Source organism: Temnothorax curvispinosus, unplaced genomic scaffold (assembly GCF_003070985.1).
Source record: "Temnothorax curvispinosus isolate PA1 unplaced genomic scaffold, ASM307098v1 QBEX01006316.1, whole genome shotgun sequence".
NCBI classification, from domain to species: domain Eukaryota; kingdom Metazoa; phylum Arthropoda; class Insecta; order Hymenoptera; family Formicidae; genus Temnothorax; species Temnothorax curvispinosus.
In genome coordinates this window covers 279,490-290,482 of record NW_020216096.1, presented here as the reverse complement: position 1 = coordinate 290,482, position 10,993 = coordinate 279,490, and the positions used below count along the sequence as shown (strand labels likewise).

Here is a 10,993-nt window from a genome sequence, read left to right as displayed (position 1 = left end):
AGACAAATATGAATTTATTGATTGATCTATTAATTTAAAAACCGATATTTTGATATATCAATACAAATATTGTCAAAACTGGTAGGTATTATTTGGATCATATTTCCAAGAACAAGATTCAATCTTCAGACAAATATGAAACTGGTAATTTATTGATTAATCTATTGATTTAAAATCCGATACTTCGATCTATCAATATTGCCAAAACTACGTATGTCTTGGATCATATTTCCAAGAATAAGATTCAATTTTCAGATAAATACAAATGCTGATAATTTATTAATTTCTTTATCGACGTAAATCCCAAAATTTTGATTTATCGATACCACAATGCCGAAACTACGTTAAATATGTTGGATCACATTTTTAAGAACAAGATTCAATTTTCAGACAAATATGAACTATAGTAGTACACTTATTGATAGTACACTTATTGATTAATTTATCGACATAAATCCCGATATTTCGATATATCGGCATCATATTGTCGAAATTACATATATATTTTAGATCATATTTCCAAGAACAATATGACAATATAAGATCTATTCTGTATCGGTGAATAATATTGTTATTCAAGCAATAAAATATGTTGTTAATTTATTACAAATTCACGAATTAGACATTAGAATTCTCTAGTGCTGAACATTATCTTAGAAAGCGATCCTATTTGCTTCGTTACGACAATGATTATACTTTAGAATAGTGTAGTCATTAACTATGGTACACGCTTTCGTGTTAAGGCAATCTGCATGACGCATGATGCCTTAAGCGTTAATAAGCGAGAAATACGTTTTTCTTTTTGTAACATTTATGTTTTTTCTTTTATGTAATAATTAGTTAATTATTTCTTCCAAACCTGTATATATGTATATATAAAAATTATGATAAACAACTTTGATGTCATGGAGGCTTATGTAATTGATTAATTGATCGATTGTTCTCAAAAATATGCATTATTTTCTAGTATTATTATAGAATCTCATGAGACCTTTAGTTATTATTATTATTATTATTATTATTATTATTAAATTTCAGTTTGTGCGTGTAATATAAATTGAAAAATCAAAAAATATGTGTTTAATAAACAGATAATAAATTAGATCTTTCATGCTTTTAATTTATAATATGTGTTAAACGCACATATCCAAAATGCTAATGTCCAATGTGAAAGAAAGAAAATAGCTTTATTATAAGGAAAATTAATATGTGGGGTTTTCCGATTAATTCATGCACAGGATTCATCATGCATCTTCTGATTATATTATCCATATTTAATGTAACCGTTCTCACATTTTGTCGTTAGCTACGTGTTTTACGACTTATGCTTCCCTTGGGATTCTTTAAATCTGACATTCCAGAGCACAAAAATAGCATACGCGGCATATGACTGCAGTTGGTACAACTTGTCAGCGCGCGAAGCGAGATTGCTAACGATCATCATGTGTCGAGCTCGGTCGCCATTATATATTACCGCAGGCCGATTCTGTTCTTTCAACCGGGAGCTCTATAGCGAGGTATGAAATCATAAATCGTTACAACTTACAATCAAATCGATTTTACTTCTTTTCCCTTTTGGATCAATAAATTGATCAATAAATTTAATTTCACATTTATATATTAAATCAATATATCACATATATTTAATTATTTTAATTTTATATATTCTTCTCTTTTGTATGAATATAAACGTACGTACATTCTTAATTTGTATTATAAAAAATTTAAATACTGTTTTGATTTTATGAAGAAATAATTGTTTATGTCTGATAGTTTTTTTTCTAATAAAGAATTATATATATAATTGCACTGATAGCAGAATGTGTTAATTCGAAAGAGTTTAAGTTCAAAGGATGCAAAATCGATATCGATTTTAGGTCCTTAAGAAATCGGTGGCTTACATGTCATGTATCTATGCAATGAATAGCCTTTGAGTGAAACGATAATAATCCATGTCATGTCTGATAATTGTTTAATGAAATTATATCATTTATGACAGAGAGATAATGTATATTTTCGAAACAAATTGTAAAAAAATGCTCTGATAAATTAATACTTAAATAAACTCTATTAATTATATAATCAATGTGTGATAACGAGATCTAAAAAACCTTTCACATTTCATGAACCGTAAAATTCATTTTATCAGTTTAATGTATAAACGGAGAGAAATAATTTAATCAAATAATCATTATCAATCACATTACGTGCAAATACGCAATACAAACTAAAATATCTCCTCCCTGTTCTACAGTTCCTTTAATTTTCAATTCTCGCAAAGAGTCATGGGTAAAAGAATTTAAATAGAATGTTTATACTTGTTTATTAATGTGCTAATGTGTTTTTTGTTCAATTGTGCATTGTTGCATATACACGAATACAAAATCATTTCATTGCATCATATTTGTGTTTTGCGGTCTGCAAAGCTTGAATTTTTATTCTATTCTGGTATGACATGAATCCATCGAGCGATCAAAGTAATATTTATCTCGCATTAAAACGTGTCTTTGCACGTGGAAAAAAAAACCGTTTCCTCGGGACGTAATATGCAAATTCTACAACTTCTGCACGTGCGCAGAAAGCGATCGCGATGAATAAGAGATGTGGAAGGCGCATTACATGGAAAGGAAGAAAGACGAGGGGATGAGACGTGACGAAACGAAAATAGCAGGGCGCAACGGTGACTATTAATGAGGCCTCGTGCAGGAGCCGGATCTCACATTAAGTATGCAGCGGAAGCTTGAGGGAAAACATTTTCCTCGTTTTTTCGCCGGCTTGTTTTTCCGTCCAGACTGTCCGGTCTCGGCCGGGTGCATATTTAAGCAACTTGATCCGCCACGGACGAATTACCCAGAGCAAAGTGCCACACCGCCGCGTGCATATTTCATGAAAGAGTCTATAGAACCTGTGATTACGCGCAACAGTTCGCGTTACAATGTTCGACAAACTATTATTCTATCTACGACGGAAAGACGGTGGCACGGTGGGGGTGTTTCGAGAATATAACGAAACGGTGTTCTCTGAATATACGAAACTCGCGAATTCTACTGTCGCAAATGTTCGATCGATAACTCGCAGTTTCAACGTGCACGATCCTCGGGGCGGATCGCTTCGTCGCTCCCGCTCACTATTTTACGTCTCATCGTTCTACATCGCCGAAATTTCGTGATGGAGAAATATATCAACAATTGCGAGCGGTGCTTTTAGATTTTGATATTTTAACAAACATTTCAATGTTTTTACTTTGAGAATTTGTAACAGTGGTGTTTCGCGAGAACGCTGTAAAATATATTTCCGTGAAACAGCATCGCGTGAGTTTTCTCCCCGCGAAAAAAGGTCCAATAACGTTTGTCCGAAACAAAGGGGCCGTCGAGCAGATCAAACACTCGAACGAATTTACACAGGTGCATCGCCTATTTCCATCCGTCGGGCATTTTATTCGGGTAAAAGTTTGCGCGAGTGATGAGCTTTCACCGCTTATTTCCGTCAACCCGCGAGGAAAGTGCGCGCGGATAGTATACGACAAAGAGCCTGGAGAGCGGTTAATGAGTGTCATTAACGATTGCGTGGTCTACCGTCACAATGGAGAAAATCAGAAGATGACAGTTAGCTGGCTTCGTGCTCAGATGGACGCGGATAAACCGGGCGACTTTACGCTTTGTCGGGAGAGCAAAACGTGCGCGTCCACAATATAAAAGTACGCTGCCACGCAGGTCGCAACGTTACTTCGACCTTAAACGCGTTCGTGTTAAAAGTTCGTTATTTTCCTTGGTATTTCGATTTGTGAATGACGAAATATATATCTCGAGAATTAAAGATATCAGTCTATATAAGATATAATAGACAGAAATATCGCAAGAAATATTGCTATACTTTTCCGTAACAAATCGAAAATGATATTCGCAATTTAAGTGATTGTTAAGATTTACGATCTTCTGTTAAAGACGGCTTGTCGATTACACGTGTGTCGTCGACAAAGAAGATGATAGTTAACGCGAGAGTGCTTGCATCGGTCGCACTGGTAACCTACGGCGTGTGCGCTCATACTGCCGACATTCGAGATTCTTACAAAAGAACTAACGATAAAAATTATGCCGGATCCATGTTGGCTGATATCGCAAAGGAATTCATACAAAGATCAACGACCAGTAGTCAGGTAATAAAAATTAAATGTTATTAATAAGGAATTCCGACGTTATGATCATTTCCAAACAATCGAATGCTGGAGAACAAATGGAAAAGTCTTCAATAATAGTGTCAATAATTTGTTTAATTGGCAATAATGTGTCAGTATTATTTTATTTATTTGAGATAATTTATTAAACGAGTATTTAATAAACTGAAGTTTAGAAATGCAGATGTGCAATACAATGGAGTATTCTGCGAATAATTTAAGATGGATTTTATACTTGTATGCCATTCATTTAAAAAAAAAGCTACGTCCTACGAGAACATTTAACGCTGAATGTTAAACTATCCAAAACTAAATTAAAAGGTAATCGCGATGTTGCAGGTGCTGAATTTAAATCTCTCGAACTTGCTGCTACTTTTGGTGCTTAAAGCGGTTGTGTTTGGTGCCGGCTATATAGGACATCATGGTTACAAGGGACGTGAATTAGAGGATGGTAATCTCGAAATATAAAACCGTTAATATTCATTCGAACACGCTTTTTGTTATATCATGATAATTGCATTAACAATAATTGACTACATTGCATGCAATATCAATGTCTCTCTATCCTCTGGAATAAAAGCTCGGTCAATATGCGCAGAAAAAAATCACGAAGATCATAATCTTTTTTTACTTATGATCGTTTTTACTAATTTCAGAAAATATCGTGTCGGAAGGTGAACTTGCATTAGCGCTTGGATATCTGATTGGTGACACCTGTTTGTACAGAGCAGCTTGCGAAGAGCCACACATTGCGAGAGAGTATCTCGGCGCGGCAGAAATGCTCTTGCAAACAATGAAGTTGATACCACAGTACGTATACGAAATGTTAAAAAAAAAATTTTTAGAAAATAAGGCATTTGAATAAATTAAGTCTACAATAATATAGGTGTTTTAAGCCCTAAGCCCTAAGAAATTGACCAGTCACAGTTAATAATTTTCCTCAAATTCAATGTAATTGAACAATTTCTTAAGACTTAAAACACCTATTGTAGATTGTGATTAAATATTCTGTGGTATAAAACGGCACTTTTATGGTATTCAAAAACACCATACTGTCATTATCAAGAAACGCTGGGCACTTTCTAGACCAGAAGTTATATACCTAATACTTGAGTTATTCAGATATATATATTTATATTCGAATGTACCTTCCTTTTCTTTCGTTAATTATTTTTATTATCTAAGTATGATCAGATAATAATTCTCGTATAAAATAATTATTCTCTTATTATTAATACGAAAATAATCCTTTCTTCATTAAAATTAAATTGACATATACTACGTTTACGCGAGCGTTACTTTTGTAGTAACTTACGATAATTCCTTCGCGTAAACGGGATTTTGTAGTAACTTACGATAATTTATTCCGCGTAAACGAATGATATATTGTAAGTTACTACAGAAGTAACGCTCGCGTAAACGTAGTAATAGTAATTGATCAAATAATTGTGATTAATATATCTTACTTTAAACGTTATTTTGAAGAAGAGCCATACTTAGAAAATGGAAATAATGTGCAACGTTACTGCGAAAACAAAACAACGAATATTGTCAGGAAAAATTTGCATTTCCGCAGGAGCTTACCTGCAGAGCTCAGCTATGAGAAGACAATGGAAGAGTTTCGGAAGGCGATTGAATACGGCACTATCGAGCATTGTCCTCCGGAGTACAGCTGCAAGAAAGAGAATATAAATAATTTCTTGCAAAGCGAAAAACGATAAGGCAAATGTCGTATTTATCAAACATTTCGTAATTCTGTTTTATTTTCTTAGGTTAACCTATAAAAATCGCACATAAGGATGATTGTTTTAAAAACAATATTTTATCTTATATCTTATATATTTTTTAAAATTATTAATTTTTCGCAAAAATTATTTTATTTTTATTAAATTGGAATAGTAATTATCCGATAACGGGATAATTTACGAAAAATAGCAAGAATATTAGATATTAATGAGAAAATAAAGATTATTTTTAGAGTTATATAAATTGTATTTTTTATAACCTTGTTTTTATACAGAAAATATGAAATCCGGAAAGTTATTATATAATCTCTTTCGCGCGTCTTAAATCATTATTCTAAACGTAAATTTCTAAAAAAATATGTTTAAAAAAGAATACTGTTTTTCGAATAATAACGTATTGAAAAAACTTTTAATTTTTCAATTGTTACATGCTACAAATATATATATTTTCATTATTAATTTAAATTACTATTTAACGCTACTGCAATGTGTTGAATATTCAATAGGAAATAATGAAATAGAATGATCAATTATCAATTATATCCGAATATTTCTCCATAATTAACGACATGCAGAATGTAATTAAATCAATGTGGTGTCAGCATGGAAATGGCTTCTAATTTGCATATGAGAACACATAATTTAATGTGACTACATGACTACATATGCACCCAGTAAACAAAATTAGCAGCATGCGCAGATTGGCAGCAAATTTGAATTGAATTGAAATCAAAATCCCACATCAAAATTAAGCTCGTGTTCTGTCGACAGAACCTGCTGATAGGTAATATGAGCAGACTGATAACAATTTGACATCGTCTGATAAAGCATCTTCTGTGTGTAATTTTTGTTACCTAATTATATACTGACATCAGAAATTTACTGTAGGCTCTGCGGCCCTAGAATCTGTCTTCGCAGGCTTAGCTATCTGGGCGCATATATAATAGAAGATAGAAAAATTATTTACAAATAACATATGTACAATTGTCATAAAAAATTGTCACATGATTTAAAGATTAAACTTTCAACTGTTAAAACTTTTAATTTTTTCCCGAGAATCTGACATTTTATTATACAATATAATAATATATAATACATGTATTTATTTGTTAAATATTCTCTCTCTCTCTCTCTCTCTGTCCCTCCCTTAATTGCTCACTCGGTGTTGCTATATCCTAGGACCTAGGTAGCAGAGTGACATTAAATGACGTATTAATAACGTCTAAAAACGTCTTAATATGTCTTTTAGACGTCATCCTGTTATCTGGGGATATTAATTCGGACTTTCAAATTACACTGGAATATAATAACCACTTAAGACTCAAATAGCCTCATTCAAATGACTCTCACAATTTCAATTTAAACGAGTCAAATATAATCAACGCAAACGGAAAAAAAAGAACTCCATTTTTATCGCGCGAATAACCGGAGCTGTATTTGCAATTAACATCGCATTCATTTCTGTAGCTTAAATTCTTGCCTCCCTGAAAACAGATATAGCAATGCCACGAAAGAAACTACGGTTAGATTTGATAGAGAATCTTACTTACTACACAAAGGAAATGACTTGTGTCACGATATTGATAACTTTGACGAACTTCGATGAAGACGAAATCATTCGTTAATTATTGCGCCGAGCACATCTCGTATGGATCTCGTACATTTGCTTGTAATTTTTGTCACCAGACGACGCTGAGAGCGCGCCGCTGCCTAACCAGCCTAGCCTAACCTATTCTGACAGTCGCGGTGACCAGTCACCATCACCACCGCTGACCGCAGATTGGCGCAAGTGTTGACACTGCTGACTTGTTTGATTTTCGCCTGGTCACGTCGAGACGGACGCGTAAATAATTTTTCGTATTTCGGCTGCTAATCGACGCTTCCGATACAGTACCTTTTGAGAGATGAGTTCTATTGGCACAGGAGTGAGTATGCCGCACGTTGCTCGATACGCGATTGCGAAATGTGGCGTTGACACGCTTGACGCTCGAGATCCTAACCTGACTTTCGTTCCAGTACGATCTGTCCGCCTCGCAATTTTCGCCAGACGGACGTGTGTTTCAAGTGGAATACGCTCAGAAAGCTGTGGAAAATGGAGGGTAAGTTTTGTCCTTCGTGGACTCTCACATAAAATCGATCGAAGCAGTACTCGCGTATGACAACGTTATAGCGGAAATCAATGCGACGTGTAGAATACCTAAGATATTAATGAGGAAGAATACACGCGTATGCTTTACATTTTATGTGTGTGATTATATTCTTGTTGCAGGACGGTTATTGGGTTGCGAGGGAAGGATGGCGTGGTGTTTGCCGTCGAGAAGATAGTAACGTCGAAGCTCTATGAGGCAGGTGCTAATAAACGGATATTTAACATAGATCAGCACGTTGGTATGGCGGTATCTGGCATAATATCTGACGCGAGACAGATCGCGGAGACCGCGAGGTCAGAGGCTGCTAGTTACAAGGCACAGTACGGAGTCGGTATTCCATTGAAGTATTTGAACGAAAGAGTATCCATGTACATGCACGCATACACTTTGTATTCCGCGGTACGTCCGTACGGTTGTTCCATCCTGCTCAGTGCTTACGAGACAGACGGTCCAGCGTTGTATATGATCGACCCATCGGGAGTATCGTATGGTTATTACGGTTGCGCAGTGGGTAAGTGAAATATCTGTAGTAAAAGAAATTGGACAGTATAGACGGAAATTTATATATTCTGTGGTTATATTGTCCTAGGTAAAGCGAAACAGTCAGCAAAGACGGAAATTGAAAAATTGAAGTTACCAGAGATGACGTGTAAAGATTTGGTTAAGGAAGCTGCGCGTATCATTTACCTTGTCCACGACGAGCTAAAGGATAAACAATTCGAATTGGAAATGAGTTGGGTTGGTACACATACTAACGGGAGGCACGAACGTGTGCCGGCTGATCTAAAAACTGAGGCCGAAACGAAGGCACGGCAGGCAATGGCGGAAGATTCGGACAGCGATACCGAGGATATGTAAAACGTTTATGAATACTGCCGTTAAAATTCTTTGTATTGTAAGCGATAATATTAAATATAACATTAATACACACAATTATATGCACTGATTTGTGATTTTCAATTATCGAAGCAAGAGTAAAGAATGTATTATGCTATTCTTACAAATGCTACAGTTTCTGAAAAGCCATGGCTTTTTTTGGTTTCGTTACAATTGCAATTTTTATGGAAACGGGTTGCAAGCTCCTTGCTCAATCTCTAATCTCTACTTTGGAGAATTGAGCTTGTTTTAAATCTTACAATTCGTACACTTAGTTTTATAGAATGAAACAAATTCCTGGGATTGGTATCCACTCACCTCATACCTTTTCTTATATCCTTTAATTCTCAATTATTCTTTTACAAAACCGATACATGCATATATGTCCAATTCGATTCTTGATGAGAGGGTCGATTGACCGACGAAGCCAATGAATACTTTTGCTGAATTTGTTTATAAACTTAGAACAAAAGTGCGTTTGTCTGCGCGCAGCTAATTAGTATAGTGTCAGGCTGCTGTTATAGTAAAGGCACACGCGGCGACCACAATGAAATGAAGGTCGAGAATTCGGGATCCTCTAACTATGAGTCGCTTTCATACAGAGCTATGTAATTATCCCGTTTAAACCTTATTTATCGTTACTGTCTGGAAATTTCTGCTTTCCAAGGGACAATTCAATATACCAGGATTTGCTTATCTCTGGTTAACCGCTCAGGATTAAGTTCATGTTTCAGACATTTTGCTTCTATTTCAGTCGAATATTTTTTACAAAATTCATAATCATATACGCGACGTAGCAAGTCTGACAATTAAACCTAAATCTTTTGCTTGACCGGCGACTGCTCTAAGCTCTAGCAGTCTGAGCTGTTCAGCATTCTCTCTAAATAAAGAATATCGTCTTTAGTTTAAAATAAACTGTATTTTGTATATAAAAAATTATTTAACGTCCAATAAATAATGATATCTTTATGTACTTTTATTGCTAATTATAATCTAACAATTTAATTTCGGATTCTAATTTTATCTTTTTCTGTTCATATTTTGTGATGTTTTCTCAAAGGAATTTTTAAAAGCCTTTTGATATTTACTGTCATTGCCACTTGAATGCTGCACTTTAGCATATATTTTTTTAATTATAAATAATAACTATAAAAAATCCTGATTTGGTGCATTATTTTATTTAATCTTTTAGTCAAGTATATGCGGCATATTTGCAAAAGAATTAAAATAATTTCGCTAAATTTTTGTCAATAAATATGAATTATTTTTGCAATCCTTCAATTTTTCCTTTCAATTGACTGTGATAATCGGCTTATTCTAAAAATACGATCGTTATGTACTTAATAACAAGCAGTGAGATTGAAATAATCCCGATAACAAGCGTAAAGCACGAGTATTTTTGTCACATGCGAGATTTTGTCCAGCTTTTTCATGATGTGCAAGGTCTGTTCAAAAAGTTCTCAAACTTCAATTTTTAGGGGTATGCTTACAAATTTCAATTTTGGAAAAAGAAAAAAGTTCACGAGGGCCAGGTCGTGAAAAGAGAGAGACTGAGGAAGCACAATCATCTTTGTTTTAGTGCAGAAGTGACGAATCAGCAGCGATGCGTGCACGAGCGTGTTTATCGTGTTGAAGGAACCATATGAAATGTCTTTCTACAGTTCAGGTCTTTTTCTCCTGACATTTTCTCGACCTGGCCTTCACGAACTTTTTCTTTTTTCAAAACGAAATCCACGTTGAAAGGACAAAGAATTCGACACTTGAAGGTATCAAGGAAAATTTGCAGACGGACTTACGCGCGATCCCGAAAATTGCGTACCAGGACCGCTTCTAGAAGTGAAACAGCGCTGGGAGTGATGTATCAATCGAGAAAGAACATATTTCGAAGGAAATATGGCTGAATAAGTTGTAAGTAAATTATAAAAAATTATAAAAAAGTTCGAGAACTTTTTGAACAGACTTCGTACATTCGATACAATTTAATTGAGGAATTTACAAAAACTGCAACAATTAACCTTCACCATCGCGATACCATGCAACCTTCACCA

At 34.6% G+C, this 10,993-nt stretch overlaps 3 protein-coding genes across 3 annotated transcripts in view; all 3 read left to right on the top strand.

The window, feature by feature from the left end:
• LOC112455666 (odorant receptor 13a-like) overlaps positions 1–4,032 on the top strand; it is a 7,418-nt gene extending 3,386 nt beyond the window's left edge. The window contains exons 6-7 of the mRNA XM_025017728.1: positions 1,362–1,517; positions 3,945–4,032. Of these exons, the coding sequence (XP_024873496.1) occupies positions 1,362–1,517; positions 3,945–3,986 (198 nt within the window). The 3' untranslated portion in view covers positions 3,987–4,032. The remainder of the gene's footprint in view (positions 1–1,361; positions 1,518–3,944) is intronic.
• On the top strand, positions 3,958–5,961 carry LOC112455668. The gene is made up of 4 exons (XM_025017730.1): positions 3,958–4,156; positions 4,514–4,625; positions 4,831–4,984; positions 5,751–5,961. The coding sequence occupies exons 1-4, from the start codon at positions 3,983–3,985 to the stop codon at positions 5,893–5,895; spliced, it is 585 nt and encodes a 194-aa protein (XP_024873498.1). The 5' UTR covers positions 3,958–3,982; the 3' UTR covers positions 5,896–5,961.
• A 1,724-nt stretch (positions 5,962–7,685) lies between these two features.
• Positions 7,686–9,005, top strand: LOC112455667 (proteasome subunit alpha type-3). The gene is made up of 4 exons (XM_025017729.1): positions 7,686–7,844; positions 7,936–8,018; positions 8,189–8,580; positions 8,659–9,005. The coding sequence occupies exons 1-4, from the start codon at positions 7,824–7,826 to the stop codon at positions 8,925–8,927; spliced, it is 765 nt and encodes a 254-aa protein (XP_024873497.1). The 5' UTR covers positions 7,686–7,823; the 3' UTR covers positions 8,928–9,005.
• The last annotated feature ends 1,988 nt before the right edge of the window (positions 9,006–10,993 follow it).

Coding starts and splice junctions, on each gene's coding strand:
- LOC112455668 (XM_025017730.1), top strand. CDS start 3,983: ATGATAGTTAACGCGAGAGTGCTTGCATCGGTCGCACTGGTAACCTAC. Junction 4,626..4,830: donor GGGACGTGAATTAGAGGATG/GTAATCTCGAAA, acceptor TACTAATTTCAG/AAAATATCGTGTCGGAAGGT. Junction 4,985..5,750: donor ACAATGAAGTTGATACCACA/GTACGTATACGA, acceptor GCATTTCCGCAG/GAGCTTACCTGCAGAGCTCA.
- LOC112455667 (XM_025017729.1), top strand. CDS start 7,824: ATGAGTTCTATTGGCACAGGA. Junction 7,845..7,935: donor TGAGTTCTATTGGCACAGGA/GTGAGTATGCCG, acceptor CTTTCGTTCCAG/TACGATCTGTCCGCCTCGCA. Junction 8,019..8,188: donor AAAGCTGTGGAAAATGGAGG/GTAAGTTTTGTC, acceptor TTCTTGTTGCAG/GACGGTTATTGGGTTGCGAG.